General features: G+C 35.1%; 1 protein-coding gene across 1 annotated transcript in view; it reads right to left on the reverse strand.

The window, feature by feature from the left end:
* SUCLG2 (succinate-CoA ligase GDP-forming subunit beta) overlaps positions 1 to 18,026 on the reverse strand; it is a 305,148-nt gene that overhangs the window by 82,192 nt on the left and 204,930 nt on the right. The window contains exon 9 of the mRNA XM_004457048.5: positions 16,661 to 16,803. Coding sequence (XP_004457105.1) covers positions 16,661 to 16,803 — 143 coding nt within the window. The remainder of the gene's footprint in view (positions 1 to 16,660; positions 16,804 to 18,026) is intronic.

The following is an 18,026-nucleotide window of genomic DNA, read 5'->3' on the forward strand; positions in this document are numbered from 1 at the left end:
CATTGAATCTAGCCCATTACAACATTCAGAAACAAGTGAGGATTTTGAAAAGGGAAAACTTAATTTGTTTTTAAGAAGTGAGAAAGGAAAAGTTTTGATAACAGATGGTGGTGATGGTAGCACAACATTGTGAATGTAATTAACAGCAATGAATTATATACTTGAATGTGGCTAAAAGGAGAAGTTTCAAGTTGTATATATAGTACTAGAATAAAAATTTTAAAAAACAACACAGAACTGTACAACACATTGAACTCTAATGTAAACCATGGACTATAGTTAATAGTTCAATTATAAAAATGTTCTTTCATCAATTATAACAAATGTACCACACTAATTCAAGGTGGCATATGGGAACTCTGTATTTTTATGCATAGTTTTTTCTGTAAACCTAAAACATCTCTAAGAAGAAATAAAATAAAAAGAATTGAGAAAGGGAACTTCCACAATGATGTAAATTCAGAAACCAAAGTCCTTCCTTACTAATTAATGACGCTGTCCTGCACAATTATCTTAGAATTTCTAAATGTTCTTCACAACTCTTGTTTCTTCTCTTAACTCTTGAAGGATATACAAATAAGATAAGAACTATCATCCTGAAGACAGCAACCACAGCCACTACTTTTATGGACTGAACACCAAGTTCCAGGACTGCTACACACTTCATGTCATTTAGCATCTAACACCACAAGCTATTAACTCCATTTTATAGATTAAACAAGTGAGCTATATGGAGGTCATTCAACTTGCCCAAGGTCACACAGCCAGGAACTAGCAGAGCCAGGACTCTCTGGACCTTGGTCACTGAAGTACAATCTCTTAGCTACCATATAATGAGCCTTCTGGCTGGAGTTATGTATTTCCACAAAAACTATAATGTGCACGATGAGAAACAGAACAATTTCTTGGCCACCAGTTTTCACTGACCTCTCCATATTTTCACGAGCCTGTTATCTGGTCTGATCTTACACATTAAAGCTGCATCACACACACATTTGATTTATATGAAACCAACCATACAGACACAAGGACAGAATGGCCAAGTGTTTGTTTATTTATCATGGGCATCCCCACTACCACTCCGTTCAAAGGACACAGGAGAGAATGCACTCTCATGTACCTCTCATCAGGTCAGCAACTCATCAAGCTAATGGGACGCTTGTATTTAAAGGTACTAAAATGCATAAGTAATTTAGGACATTTTCAAAGCTAATTTTGTTTATAAACATTTTTTTTCACTTTATGAACTCTCTTTAGAGCCTCCCTCTCACATAGGATGCAATTCCATTGTACAGTGGCTCCAGAGAGCTAGACACAGAGGAACTTAAAACAGGAATGAAAACTAGCTCATGTCCTGTTTCTTTTCTGGTCCATCCTCTAAGGGAAACATGAACACCAATAACATGGTACAACCACAGAGGTTGAAAAAGCAAGCAATAGTGTCTCAGCCTTGATATTTAACATGCAAATTAAAAGAAAAGCAAGCAAATCTCAAGTCCCAGATGGTCGTAAGCATAAAGATGACTTGTCAAATAGCTAGAGTCACACGCTGATTCTCTGACCACAGAGTAATCGGTAAAATAAACCAGGAGAAAGAGACATAATTATGAAATATTAAATTATAATTTTTAAGAAATGGTGACTTTTCATTCCTTCAAAATATGAAAGAAAAACTCAGCAAAGACCTTATCTCACATACCATCATGTATCAATTTTCTTAGCCAAACATAAAAGTTCATTCAATATTTCCATCTTGAGCCACTCTATTATCATGACATTTGTCAAATACTGATACTGAAAGATCTGACCACTTCCCTTTTCCCAAAATAGAACAAGGAACCCAACCCAAATACATGGAAGGTTGTTATTTTGTAACCAGAATAGACAAGAGACTGAATCACAGCAAAACACTTAAAATCAAGAGAGGGAAGAAAAGTACCCTAGAGAGATTAAATGCTTGGTGAGCAATAATAGGAAAGAAATCTCTTATTGAAAGAGGAAGCTGATGGTAACATAATACGGGTAAAAATGAATTAGATCTACTTCAGCAACTGAGCTCAAGATGAGGTAATTGCATGAAGTTTAAAGAAAGTCACTTGAAAATTATACAACTTGTTGTACACTACTTTTACAGAGAAGGGAAATAAACGTACTCTGTGAGGGAGTTAATTTACTTCAGAAAAATGCATTTATAAACCCAGTTGAAGAAATTTATCTATTAATTAGTATGTTATCCTTAATTCTCATTTGGGTGGAAAAAGTCACGTTAGCATTAATAAAGTTCTCTGAGTTTCATGGAAAGATTATGTGAAAGAAAGAAAAGAGAATAAAAATTTTCAAACACACCAGGATGTAAAATGTAGGAGGAAAAATAAAAATATGTTAACGGAGCTGAGCCTGAGATCATGTTACGGTGTGATGAGTGTATGGAAGTAAATTCTTGGTGGGGTAAGCACAGTCCTCAAAGTTACACTGAACAGGATTGCTGTCATTGACAGGAAAAAAAAAAAAAAAACGAATTTAAGGGGGGAAAAGGGAGAAGTGGGCTCACAGAAGGGAAGGATGCTAAAATAGCTTACAGAAGGAAGAGCTACAGAGCTACAGCAATGATTCTCAAATGTGAGCCAACAGATTGCTGGGCCCCACCCTTAGAAATTTTGAGTCAATAGGGCTGACATGGAGTCTAGGAATCTGCATTTCTAACAAGTTTTCAGGTGATGCTGATGCTTCTAGTCCAAGGACCACACTTTGAGAACTAATGAGTTATAGAAATCTAGGTTTCCAGAACTAGGAAGCTCTTTGACTAAGGGAGTCTCTAGCATACAATGATGCTTCTAGAGCTTATACAGTTCACTAAGTGATAGTGGTTATAACCTCCTAGGCTACATTGTTTTAGCTCTTGACTCCAGAGGCAGAGTTTTTTTAAATGAACTTTTCAAGAGAAAAACCTGGGGAGGTATCTGACTGGCCTGGGGGGCTTGCAACCACTTCTGAAAGAGACTACTATGTTAGGGGATGGACTAAAGCAATTGGTCTGCCCTGGGCACAACTGAGGGCAGGAGGGAGGAGAGGAACAAAGTGGGGACACAGGGGAAATGGAGCATCAAATCTGATGGCATCACCACGGACATGGGGAATGGGAGAAATATCTTCAAAGGGGTAAGAGAAAGAGGCATGGGAAAGCAAGAAGAACAAAGAACAATATGGTATCACAGTCTATGATAAATTTCACTTTGGTGTCAAAATTCACAGTGTACCAATTCCTTTATGACACTGTTACACACAAACATACCATCTTTATCTATAGAGAAGTGCTTCTCAATCTCTGGTGAAGGCCCGACTTCGTGTTTTTAATTCTCTGACAGTCACTAACTAATATTTTTGTAAAATACAAGAGTATAGATTAGAAAATTCATCTGCCACTTGGATATCATGACAAAAACAATTTGCAATAAAAGTCTCTAAACACTTTGTCTCAGTTTCTGTGCTTGTCACAGACCTATAAAATTTCATGCACTGGCACTGGTCCAGCATCACACTTGAGCATGACTAATTTAGACCAGGGGAGGCTCTCTGCTGCAGCTAGTCAGCTTGATGAGAAAATGAAAGAACGTGGCTGTGTTCCAGTAAAACTTTATTTACAAATGCAGGCAGTGAGCAGGATTTGGCCTAGGCTGGAAGTCTGCCTGGTCCTGCTCTAGACCAGTGCTTTTCAAAGAAACAGCCTGGGGATTCAGAAAAGCTAATTTTGAACAGTAGAGAGGGGCTCAGAGTCCACATTTCTAACATCCTTCAAGTGGATGTCAATATAGATGGGCTATAGCCCACATTCTGTAGAGTCAGGCTGCAGACTCAGTAGTGACCCCAGAGAATGGGATGTGACCTCAAGTGTAATAGGTGCTTTACACTGGAACTTTTATTGAGCTTTTAAGAGATGACAAAAAATGAGGCCCTGAAAGGGAAGATTACAGTCAGAAAAAATTGATAAGGACATCCCCATTGGAACCCATAACATCAAATACTGGATGGTTTCCCATCTCTCAATTAGACCAGAACTTGACATAAAGTAGGCGATCAAGAAATGTTTGTTGACTGCTGGCTGAATGCAGGAATACCAAGCTGTGCCCACTAGAAGGAAGCAGCAAGGATGTGGGGCTCTAAATTCTGTCCTGATCGCTTACCTAACTATGCATATTTTTGTTGTTAATAGATTGGCACAGCATTGTACAGGTAATACATTTAAGATTGTACCTGTAAAGAAAAATTGAACCATGGAATTTATTCTTTCAGTAAACTTTCGTCAAAAATTGAATCATGGAATTTATTCTTTCAGTAAACTCGTCATACTTTTTAACTTTTGTTTCTTTCTCCTTTCTAAATTTAAATATTAAATACCTCTTCTTTGGAATGCGGTCACCATTGTCAGCATTTTGATGAATTATTTAATAGTGTATGCAATGGAGAAGAAGTTCCATTGATAAAATGTAGTCACGTGTCACAGATCAGAGAACACAGAAAAAGATCACAAGTCATCATCTAAATACTGGTTGCAAACCTCGAATTGCATTTCCCGTCACACTTACTAGGCAAATGCCAGCATTCTTGGATCACAAACACAATGAAGATTCTAAGTTACTTATGTTTCAGAGAAATGTACTGTTTTGGATTAACGAGCAAGTGAAATCTAGAAGTTTAAGGGTTAAAGCTCCAAATGGATTTTCTCTTAGCTGCTTACAAACTTAAGGCCTTTGTGTATTTGAGCAGATACCTAAATGTTTGCTCAAAAATATTTTACTAGAGTTCTAACTGAGAAAAAGGAATGTGTCCAGAATGCTTACAGATAACAATTAATGAAAGAGTCCACAGATAAACTGGAAGAAAAATAATCAACTAGCATTTGTGCTGGCTGGCCCTTGGGATTGCTAGCACGTGTGTTCAAAGTGCTCCATTTCAGAAGCCCTCAAAAGTGGTAACAGTGCATTCCCAGGAGATGGTCCTGGATATGCAGATAGGATGCACATGGATGTTCAGAAAGAAGCTCGAAATGCAAAGAACCTCAGATTGCAGTACCGTCCATATTAGGATAAAGTTGCAACATAAATTACTCAAGTGGGCAATTTTTAAAAAAGATCTGTAATAAAGCAAACAACATTGCTTAGAACACTCTGGCAAAGAAGCAAAGTAAAACACAAGTGAAAGAAGAAAAGTTTCTATGGGGAATAGGCACTGGACAGATTCCTTCATTGACAGTATCCATGTCACTGTCCTCAAATCTGAATTCCAACTCTCCTGGGTAAAATGATCAGAGAAGTCTTTTGGGACAAACCTTTGGAAAATAACAAATCCTGGTTACTCTCAGGTCCCTTTCCATTTTTAATTTTCAAGCTAACAAGGATTATAACCTGATATATTAAATATTTACTTAATATTATGTATTATTTACTCATTGGCTTTATTGTCTATCTGTCCTCTGTAGAATGGCAGCTCCAGGAAAGCAAGACGTGATTTCACTTACCACTTTATCCTCATTGCCTAGACGAAAGCCTGGCATGTTATGAATAGTCAATAATTTTTAATCTGGCTGAGCTTTGGAATAGCTTAGTCATTCTAAGAGCTGGAGAACAGTCTTGACCTCATGTGGGACTCTTAAAGGAGGCTTCTCCCCATATTCCGGGAGACCCCTTCCCCACTGAGTCATTCTTACTGTGGGACTCATTCTCTCGCCTTGCACCCTGACTTGTTCCCATGGCTGACTTCCTGTCTCAGTTACCTGCCAGTACCTAGAACCTGACTTCTGCTTATGGGATCCTTGCATTGAATGGCATTTGGCCCCTGCTCTATAGCCAGGGAACTGTGGTCCTGGCTATTTGTTAAGAGAATTCCCTAAATGTTGACTAAATGACTAAATTTAGAGGAATTGCCTCCTTATGTCTGCGCTATATCTGTCTTTTACTAACATACTGCTTCACGCAAGTTCCCCTCCCCACTCCCTGTATGGCCAAATCTCGTCAGCACACACTTCCTCTAGCTGCTCCATGGGAGCTCATCCTACCCTCTGCCAATAAGTCCCTTCCTTCTTCCATTGCTTGCTGGACTTGGTGGACATGTCTAGTTCTAGGCTATCATCCCTACCAGGATGACACATTCCATTGCAGTCATGCCAGACACATGGCCCTGGCTTCTAGCTTGGGAATTCAATTATTTCAGAGGGGTAATTCATTAATTTATTATTCCTTTTTTTCCTGGTTGCAAACTATCAGCTATATGACTACATGGAAATAATGAAATGTGAACTGTCAAAATGAATTTGTGGTGAAAAGACATTTTTGGAGCACTTACACATTGGAATAATAGTTGAGCAAAAACAAAACCATGGCTGGGAGGAAAAAAAACTTTAGGGAAGTGTATCTTTAGCTATTTTTAAAGAATATGGAATACATTGGAAAGTCTACTGAAAAAGTAGTTGGAAAAGGGGAAGAGGGAGAAACTAGGCAGTTTTACAGGATTTAAAAAGAAAACAATAAAGGAGAAAAGAATTAAGTAGTGAAAAGTATAAATTATAAATTCAACATGGGATGAATTATAACTAAGGTGACACCTGATAGGGATTATAGAGACTAAAAATATGCCAATTTTAGAAATTCCATTTTCAGTGCCTTAGCCCTTTACAAAGACTGATTTTGGTACAAGGAAAAGTTGATGAGAATACATAGAGTAATCGACTGATATAAGATCTTTCAGTAAAATACCTCAATTGAGAATTCAGGCAAGAAAGAGTGGAATAGTAAAGGTGAGTTTATTTTCTTCCTGACAATTAGTCTCAGTCTTGTTTCCCTCTCACCACAGAGGACTAAACACATAAGGATGACTCTGAATTAAGGTGTCAGGAAAGAGTAGTAGGCCATCCCTGAAATTAGATGTTTCAGAATCCAGGCGCTTCAGAATGACTGCATCAAATATTGATGAATAACTCACCACTAATCCTGAGATAATTAAAGGAAACTTAAATTAGCAGCCCATGAAGGTAGTAAATATATAAAATGCTCAAGAGGTACCCAGCTTGACTCTGTATTAGGGTGATTTCCTTATTTTCTTGTTATAAAAAATCCATGTATACCACTAAGTTCTTCATGCTTGTTACTACTGAATTTATTTTTTTAAGATTTATTTTTATTTATTTATTTCTCTTCCTCATTGTTCGTGCTTACTGTCTGCTCTCCGTGTCTGTTCATTGTGTGCTCATTTTCTTTTTATGAGGCAGCAGGAACTGAACCCATAACCTCCCTAGTGGGAGGGAGGTGACCAAATGGCTTGAGCCATCTCTGCTACTGCTTGTTGTGTCTCTCATTGTGTTTTCCTCATTGTGTCTCTTCGTTATATCATCTTGTTGCATCAGCGCACCATGCCAGCTGTCACGTCAGCTCGCTTTCTTGCTCATCTTCTCCAGGAGGGAAACTGAGACCTCCCATGAAGTAGGCAGGTGCCCAACCTCTTGAGCCACATCCATTTCTCCTACTACTGAATTTAATTGTAACCTATACTGCACTCTAGTTTAAACAAATCTGATTTACAAAGTTCCTAGATTTTTGAAAGACCTTTTAAATAACAAGGTGCCTTTAAAATGCTGCCCATTAATAATACTGCTAATAAAAATGATGATCAGAGAGACCAGCTAACAATATGGGAAGATGTTTATCAGGTAACAGTGGATTGGGGGGGGGGGCATTAAAAGGAAGGGCATTCTAATTATAACCTTGCAAAGAAAATATGCATAGATAATGCTGCTAGAAGTTCTAACAAAATTCTAATAGTGGTTATGTAAGGGGAATAAATCAATGAAAAAAAATTTTATTCCATATTTTTAGTAGGAAATGTAAATTTATAAAAGTGAAAAAAATGATCAATTTTTTAATGTAAGGAAAACTTTCAAAAAAACCATAATGTGAAGTGACCTAAATTTATATGAAAATCATTTTCCATAACTGAAGAGTAAAAACCTAAATTAAAATTTCCTTAGTTATATTCACTTAATCAACATAAGTATAAAGGCAATATGTCTAAAAAGCCATTACTGGTATAGTCTGAAGGTTCCCATAATTGAAATCCTTCCTTTTAGGAAACAAATAAATACGAATTATGAAAGGAAAATACTTTATTTTACATTCAGATTACAGATATCTAACTGTCCCTTCTTAAAACAGAAACTGAGAGTATCTATACTGCTTAATTTCTAAAGAGGTATCCATAATTACCTAAAGTATTAGACTAAACACTATGAGAAAAAATGCATATTGAGTTACACTGAAATTCCTTAATACTTCTAAAATCATTCCTTGGAAAGAGCTAATGATCTTATTAATAATTAATAATAATACCACTACAAATGATAACATTCATCTTGCATTAAAAAGAATTGTCTCTTTTGCAAGAGGGAAGAGAAAGAGTACCAAGCTCTGACCTGAAATTGTACCCATAGTGGTGATTCATGAAACAATTTTAAAAGTCTTTATAAAATTTTCATGAGATTGCAGCAGTATTGTTTTTCTCAACTTTAAAATATTTCCTTTAATTGATTGAAATTGTAATTAGAAGAGAATAAGATATTTCCATTCATTACTCCCATACATATAATTAATTATTTTGTTAACACTAGATAAATTTCACACCACTTCCTAGATACCTACAATTGAGAAGCACTACATGATTATTATCTTACCTTTAGTCTAAAACAATGTCACTGTAGCCTGGACAGATTATGATAAATTCATATATTTGGAATAAAATCTCTGAAAAGATTAAGCATTTTTAAATGGTATTAAATTCCAGAGTGACAGGGCTTGAGTGTGTTCACACTTCAGTTAATATATATTTATTTGGATGATGGTATTCCTTGCTAACATATTAATATTAGTATTGTTATTGTTTTCAGACATAATATAATTTAAAATTTAATGTGAGCATTTGTTAAATTCACAGAAAATTTAGTGATGTTCAAATTCTCAGGAATTAAGGACTAACTATAACATTGTCAGTTCTAATTAGATTTCGTTAAAAGATACCAAGTTTGTTACCTCTTTTGTGTGCCCTGTCAGCCCCCTGTTCTAAGAGTAGCATACAACATGTATAAATGTCAATAAATGTAATTAACATATATTAAGTAGTCTCAGTACATTCCACATAATAATATTTCAGATGTATATATTCTACTATAATGGAATATAAAATTTTTACATAAACCAATTTAAAGACAGAAGACAGTATGGAGAAAAAAATGACAAGATATATAACAAGATTCATTCTTTTGATCTCAAACACACATACACACACACATTTTCTAAATCATGGTGAAAAAACAGTGATATAACTAACAATGGAAAACTGGGCAAAAGACATGAACAGGCAAGTCATAAAAAAGCAATCAAGAAATGCTGCATACATGAAAAAGAATCAAAATTCTACCTCTCACATTGGTTAAGAATAATAGTAATGATAGGCTATACAGCTGATGAGATTCCTCTACATTTCTTCAACTAGTACTAAAAGAATTAAATGGTAAATATGAAAACCTTAAAATCTGCAAACACCTTTACCAAACTCTGGTACTTCTAGGGGTTCATCTTATACGAATAATCTGAGCTGCATGTAAAACTAGGTGTATAAAGAGATTAACAGCAGCATTATTTTAAATTGGAAACAAACTTAATACCAAACAACAGAAGACTGCTTAAGTTCACTTGTATATTCACCCAGGAAAGCATTTTTTAGTTACTATAATGATACAGAAGTTATACAAAGTGAAGCAAAAAGGTACATTAAAGATGAAGAAAAATGGGATATAAAATAGTACCAATAACACAATTCTAATTTGGTCAAAATACTTTATATTCACTAAAACAATAATATATCTAGGCAATTTGAGTTATTTTTATACTTTTCTATGGTTTATGCTTCCCTAGCTAAACAATTTAATAATTAGGGAAAAGGGAATGCTATTTTATAAAATTCCCTAAAACAAAGACAAAAGCTATTTAGCATCCAACCACGAGTCAAGCCAATTACTTAGGCACACCCGTGCAGGCATGTTGCTCATTTGGGAAGAAGACACTCATTCCTTATTCTTTGGTGGCTGGGGAGGCAGTGGTGGGAAGTGGGGGGACAAGGGGCTTACTGTACTCTCAGTCTCCTGAATCTAGCAGAGCTCCTCTCCCCCTACTGCTCACCACTGTGAAGAAGAAAAAACAGAGACATCCCCCCAGCCAAAAAGCTTTTAACCTTAATCTGAATAATTTTTCTGAATTTACTCCCTACATCCAGTGATTCTGCTATCAGGCTTTATTTCAATTATAAAATAATGAACTATTACAGTAATATTATAATTTAGGCAAAGAAGGTACTATATCAATGCTAAAGGTAAAAAAAATATATGGGACGTAGTTCATCAAGCTTTTTTTTAACCCTATCTCCTTCATTAACAAGGAAACCTTGGTAATGTCATTTTACGAACTTGTAATCATTTGTTCATCTTTTGGGGCACTGAAGAAACAACTAAGTTTGTTTTTAGGATTAAATAAAACAAATGTGCCTGGCCAGGATTTATTAAAATAACACTTCCCATAATTTATTAAACTGCCTTTGTCTGTTTTATTTTTTGAAGTTGAAATAAAGTTTAAAAAGTAATAAAATAAAATACCTTAAAGATAATAATAATGTGAACTACAGGGTAAACTATTATCTATGTGGTGCAGCAGTGCTCCAAAATGTGTTCACCAAGTGCGATGAGGGTGCCACAATGATGGAGGAGGTTGTTGGTGTGGGAGGACTGGGGTGGGGGAGTGGGGAGTATACGGGAGCCTCATATTTTTTAATGTAACAATTTTTTGTGTGTGATGTATATATCTTCAAAAAAATACAATTTACAAAAATGATGGGGAGGGGGGTGGGGAGCGGGGTATATGGGAACCTCTTCTGTTTTTTATGTTTATTTTATGTTTTTTTAATGTAACGTTCTTTGTGATCTATTAACTTTAATAAAAAAATGTAAAAAATTAAAAAAAAATTTTTTTTCAAATGTCTTCATCACTCCCATCATAAAATTATCCTTGAGCTCCAGAGATCACTGATATTATTCTTCGACTTCATCTTGCTAGGAAATACACTATCTTCTAATTTTTAAATTCAACCACTTCTTTTCTCAATATAATAACATTAAAGAGAAGGGGAACAACTTAACTCTTTCAATTATATATTTCCAATCTACATGACATTATAATTCGATTAGTGTTCCATTTCTCTTTAACAGTCTACCTAGGCTTATCTATAGACGATTCATAATCAGTTACTAAGAACAATGGACTAATAACAAAATTTACTAAGACATCTCAAAGCTCGTTAAATTCTTCAAATCACTTACCATGAAACAAAATAAGACACAGTAAAACCTGAATTTTGACAAGAACAGCAGAGGGTAGAAACCTTTATTTTTTGTTTCTGGGACTTTGTCAACAAGGAACATGAAAACAGATGTAGAGTGCTCTATTAGGGATGCTTTTAAAATGAAGTAGCTATCAGACACACTGATTTTGTGTAAGATGGAACCAGCTGCTATTGCCAGGACTCAGTTATTACTGAGAAATATTGGCAGATAAAATGGGACGAGTGTGTGCTGGGCATGGAGAGCCAGACATTCTTTGAAATTCTGATCAACTGGACATCAGGAAAAGAAATGCAAAATCAACAATTATGAATCCATGATAGTGGGAAAATCACTGCGAGGGTAGGAAGAAAATTTAGCCCAGAAAAATGAGGACAGGTGGTTCTACATTTTCCAGCTAAGCACAATGGTTACAGCACATAGTGGCTATTCTAAATGAAAGGGGAAGCCAAGTGACAGGTTGTGAATCCATACAAATGAAATCATTTTTATTCCTCTCCAACTAGACTATCAGGTAGAGTATCACCATAAAGAATGGCTGCCTAGACTTTTAATACTCAGCTCTACATGAAAATAAAATTTGTTTTCAAATAGGCCCCTAAGAATAGAAATGCAGGGCAGACAGTCATTTCAAAAATAATGCTCATAATGTGTGAAGTATCAGGCATTATATTTCAATAAATCCCTGCAAGAGTTCTATTATCCCAGCAAGCAAATATTCCCTTGTAGATATGGTATTTCAGCAAATATATGTGGTATATAATGAACTAGGTTTTGCTTCATGCCTCTGATATGAGTGTTTATAGGAAAAAAAAAAAGATATTCTGCTTTGATTTTAAATACTCTCTAAAGGTAAAATACTTTTTAAAAAAAGTGAGGCATTTAGCACATATTTATCCCCAAACATATTCACTAAAGCTTAATGCATTTGTATAAACCTGATACTGAAAATAGGACATGTGGTTTTACTTCTCTGGCCTCAAATTCTAATGGTTTTGAAGTATATACCACAGAACTAAAAGAGTTGGCCTCTTTTCAGATTTACATCAAATGATATTTGATGGTTCATTCAAATCTGAAATTATGTTTTCTTGGTTATCTAAACACAGAATCACTGCAAGCTACTGAATCACTTACACACTTTATCAATTTCAAAACAGCATATGTAGTAACACTGGTGTCAGTGATCCTGCTTCAGATACCTCATTTTTCTAGATGCTCATTTAATTTTTACTGTTTTGATAACTTTAAATCTAAGCTCTGGAAATAATGATAGATTGAACACACACACACACACACACACACACACAAACCAACCAAAACTAAAGTTCTCATTATGCTTTAAAAATTTTGTCATGTATTTCCACATATGATATGATATGATCAGGTCATACTCAGAACAATGATTTGGGGTATTATTTTATTACCCACTCTACAGATGAGGTGATGAAAGATAGAGAGTATATCCAAATGGCTAATAAATGTATGAAAAGATGTTTAACCTCATTAGTCATGAGGGCAAGCACATTAAAACCATAATGAGATACAACAATTCATATATCAGAATGACTAAAATTGAAAAGACTGATGGCAGCAGATGTTGGTGAGGGTGTGAAGAAACTGGAACTCATATATTTCTGGTAAAAATGTAAATTGGTGCACTTGGAGAAGTGCGTGACACTAAAAATCCACGCTGAGTATACGCACAACCTAGGACCTGGAAATTCTGTCCTAGGTATATATTTCACAGACATGTGCTCTAAAAGGCATGCATTAGGATGTTCATAATAGTGAAAACTAAGGCTAGCAGAAATGTCTATCAAAGGAAGCATGGATACATAAATTGAGTCATACAATAAAATACTATGATAATTTAAGTTAGGATAGTGGTTATCTTTGGGTAATTATTGACCTTAAGTGGGAAATATAAGTATGTATATGTATTTAACTCATGTAATCAAGCAACACTATGAGGTACTATTATCTCCATTTCACAAATGAGGAAATGAGACACAGAGCAGTTAACATGGTAAAGATCCACAAGCAATAACTGGTAAAGATGGGATTTTAACTAAGGCAGGCTTGCCTCAATGCTCCTCTAAGAATTTCTCCATTCTTAAACTAATATTTAGTATTTATATGGCATATTTCTTCTTAGATATATAAAGAGCTTTGAAAATATGACTGTAAGTTGGATCCAAATGAAGTACAGTCAAATCAAGTGAGGTAACTTCACAAATGTCAATTGAATACAACTGCTTTTCAAAATCAGGCCTGCCTGCAGAGGGCAAGAAATTTGTTTTAACTTTGGCCAAAAGAGTTGAGATTATTGTTATTATTCATACCAACTTTCCTTTTATTCATTTACACAAGAAATTTTACACACTTCAGACACTGTACACATTTTCTACACCTTTGAAATTCTAAGGTAAGAATTAGAAAAAAGAGCCATAGCATAATTCAGGAAAACAAAACCCTATGAAAAATATTATATATGTTTTTCCTTTAAATGTCTTCAAATTCTTAACAGAGTACCATAAAGTCCTACTCTTACTCCCTATTTCATATCATTTCTTTCTCCCAGTCTTGAATCCTTTAAGCATAAATGTTAAAGATAAGATCAGATATATTTTATCAATAGCACAACAAACTATTACCCTCTTTTGTCCTAAGTCCAGATGGAAAATAAGAGAATTATAAAATATTTTGTGATACACTTCATGTGCATCTAGTTTAGTAAGTGAGCTATCAGAAAGACAAACAGTTTAGTTTGGCAGCAGAACTCCATTTTATATATATTGTAAACAAAAAAGGAACACATTCATTATAAAGTCACTCATGATAGGTTCAAATGAAAATTAGTGTTTTGAAAATCAGGCAAAATAAATACAAATTAAGTTGCAGCTTTACAGCTGATAAATTAAGAGTGAAAATACGTTAATCCATAATATTTTACTTGAATAATTCTGTTTATTACTTGATCAATAGAATTATCTTGTACATATGACAAACAAGTAGTTGTTAGTAGCAGTTGATTAAAGTTTAACAACAACAGGCTTTTTGTAATTCTGAATTTTTGTATTCAACTGACTAATCCTTGTATCTAACAAGAAAATCGATACCTTTGAAATAATTAGCTTTGGGCGCTTGGGAATCTCTACTTCTGGGCAGCTAGATGGGATTCTATTAATACTTGAAAGAATTATTGCCAGAAGTACAAGCATTTTCCCTGCAAAATAAAATCAACTCATCTATACTGTTTTTTAGCCTCTGTTCTCTGAAATTCATGAAACATGCCAGGATTGAAAATACATATTACATTTCTATCTTTTTAACCATCTCCGAAATTTCAATTTTGGAAAATATACTGTGAGATGAGCTATGCATTCATTTTCCTGATATAGCTTGAGAAAAATAAAATAACTCCCACAAAACTTTATCTATCCAAGAAGACAGCCAATCTCAAAAAAAAAAAAAAAAAATTAAAATACTCCAAGCATTTGAAAATATTCCATAGGGTAAAGTTAAAATTTTTGAACTGAATGTTAAAAAGATAAAATAAAAATGGCTCTGCAAGTGATTTTTCTTTCCTCTCTGGTATTTTGACAAAAAAATTGGGATCAGTCACTGAAAGATGTTTCAAAGAAAACCCAACAATTGTTTTCTCAATAGTTCACTGTTATTCTTAGTACTAACTTTTAGTAAATGCTTAAAAGTTCAGTATTTTATTACAGTGGTCAGTCCTCCGGGTATTTTGAGGGTCAAGTGTTTAAATCGCTATGTTTTTATGTACATGGTATTTACAGATTTTAATTGGTTTGTGAATCTCTGGGAAGAAAATGCTTCTTTCCTTAGAAAAGAGTAAAATGAAATAGTAAGTGAATTAATAAATGAATAGGGGGCCACTGATAATATTCCTACTTAACTAATGAGAGCAAGGTGCTTATATCAAAATAATCAACGGCAAGCACCTTCTTCATGGCTGAGTGACTTTGGACTTCAATGACTTTGCTGCTCCTGAACAGCCTTAGAAAACTGAAGATACATTGCTGGTAACAGCTTACCATTTATTTTGTGAATCAGAAGAAAAGAGTTGGTGAAAACGTAAGGGATCAACGATCTAAGTCATAATGAAAACAGACAAGCATACTAGTAACATAGAATGAAATTTTATGCATATGAACCAAAACAGGCTATTGCCAATATACTTAGGAGAAGCTTCCATATTAAGTTCAGACCACATTTCTTTAAAAAAAATATTATCTGGTATTGTTTTCATTTGTGACTTCCTTAGCAAAGGTTTTGATTTCCCATGCCTTCAGATACGTCAGGATCCAAAAGAATGTATTAGATAATCTAACAATATCCAGCTAATACTTCTCAAATAAAGTTTAATTTATCATCAAATCTACCTCACAGGACTGTTAAGAGAATTAAGTGAAAATCATGCTTATCAGACATTCAAAACATTTTAGTCTTTTCTACGTAAGAAGCATCTGCTAAATCTTGTTATTATAGACAATGAAGTACCTACAGTTGAAACAGATACACTGGCATTTAACTTGGCTACTAAGCTAACTGATTACATGTTTATTGAATGCCTACTATATACACACCTAGCATGGGTATGTTAGCAGATTGGGATATAAAACCTCCACATTCAAGAAATCTATATTCTAGCTAAGAAATGGTGCATATGCAGCAAAAGTGGAAACTATGAAACCTTGTACATGCTACTTAATAAAATGTCATAATAACCTGCAAGACTGATGAAAATTTTAAAGGCTACAGAAGGTCATAAGGTCCTTTCCCAGTGATATATGATACTCTAATTTTCTTCCTTCCCCATATTTTTGAGACTACTTTCAGCATCTCTGTTGGAGGAGTCTGAGGCTGAGTGCTCCCTAAGTCATATAAGCATAGGACGCACCACTTCAGTGTAACTCATCCACAAAATGTTTCATGCCAATGTTTCACTGTTTGGAGCGCTGCACCTTTTTAATTTACTCCTACCTGTCAGGATTTTGTAAGATCCTGGAGAGTGTTTATAAGCCTTGCACCCAAGATGAGTTAAATCATCTTGGATTCCAATGTACTATACATCAAGATTTGCATGCAGGGCTGCAAAGTACCCGTGTTACCTTATTAACTCTCAGCAGCAGGAAGAAGGCAATTCTTGATGGGAGTAAACACAATATTCTGCAATATCCCTACAAATGGAGTGGTTACCTTAGGATCAGCTGTGAGCAATTTGAATGCTTGATATACTTGAGCTTCCTTTACACCACCACCAAGATCCAAGAAGTTGGCTGGCTTCCCACCGTTAAGGGAAATGATGTCACAGGTAGCCATGGCGAGCCCAGCACCATTCACTATGAAACGCAAACGTAAAGAGGTGATCAATTTTGTAACACGACAGTGTACATAAACTTTTTCCCTCTCACGTATTGCTTGTCTTATTTCTGTTTGGAATTCTGTTTAACCAGATACGTTCATAGACTTTCAGGATAAAGAACCAGGACATATACAAACGAATAGTAAACCTAAAAGACTTGAATATGAGAAGAAGGATCTACTGAGAAGTTAAACAGATCTGGGAAATAAAAATAAGGAAAGAGGTTTAAGTAATAAACTTCACCTAGTAGAGGGGAGGGAGTTTCAGGTGCTGGCAAGTATAGAGTGTAATAAAATTGGGAAAGAACAAAAAAAGCTGTGTGAATTTGCTAGGGCCTATGTATTTTTAATTATCCTTTAAGAGACTCAAGTAAAGGATGTAATTCCTTTCATTTTTTTGCTTACTGGGCATATGCTCCTTTGAATGTGGCATCCCTCTAGAAGTGAATTTTGATGTCCTACCTTCAATAGGATTTTTACACTTAATGCAAACAAGCATGTTTATATAACATTATCTGCCTAAATTTGGAAAGCAAATGAAAAAATGACAGTGCCAAAAATAGTATTCTTACCCATTGTTCCTCTTTCACATTAATATTAAATATATTCACAAGCATCTTGATCATTAAAACTAGAATCAAAGTGTGTTAACATCTTAGGAGCTTTTCCTAAGACACGAAAGACTTTTTTTTTTAAGGAACTGGGTCTGGGGACTGAACCTGGGACCTCATAAGTGGGAGGCCAGCACTCAACCAATGGGCCATATCGGCTCTCCTGAGTTGGCTCCCTTGTCTGTTTGCTCATTGGTTTGTTCATTGTTGGCTTGTTGATTTTGTTCATTGTTTGGCTCTTTGTTTGCTCATTGTTCATTTGCTTGTTTTCTTTAGGAGGCACTGGGAACCAAACCCGGGACCTCCCATGTGGGAGGTGGGCGATCAACTGCTTGAGCCACAACTGCTCCCAAAGTTTTTTGACATAGAAATTTTTGTTTTCCAGAGCTAAGTTTAACTGGTCAACTGAACTTCCCGCCCCCCCCCCCCCAGATTTAAGGCTGCACAAACATTTAATTTTTTTTTTTAAGATTTTTAAAATTTATTTCTCTCCCCCACCCCCCATTGTCTGCTTTCTGTGTCCATTCACCGTGTGTTCTTTCTGTGTTTGCTTGTATTCTCATTAGGCAGCTCTAGGAACCAATCTTGGG

Source organism: Dasypus novemcinctus, chromosome 26, assembly GCF_030445035.2.
Source record: "Dasypus novemcinctus isolate mDasNov1 chromosome 26, mDasNov1.1.hap2, whole genome shotgun sequence".
NCBI classification, from domain to species: Eukaryota; Metazoa; Chordata; class Mammalia; order Cingulata; family Dasypodidae; genus Dasypus; species Dasypus novemcinctus.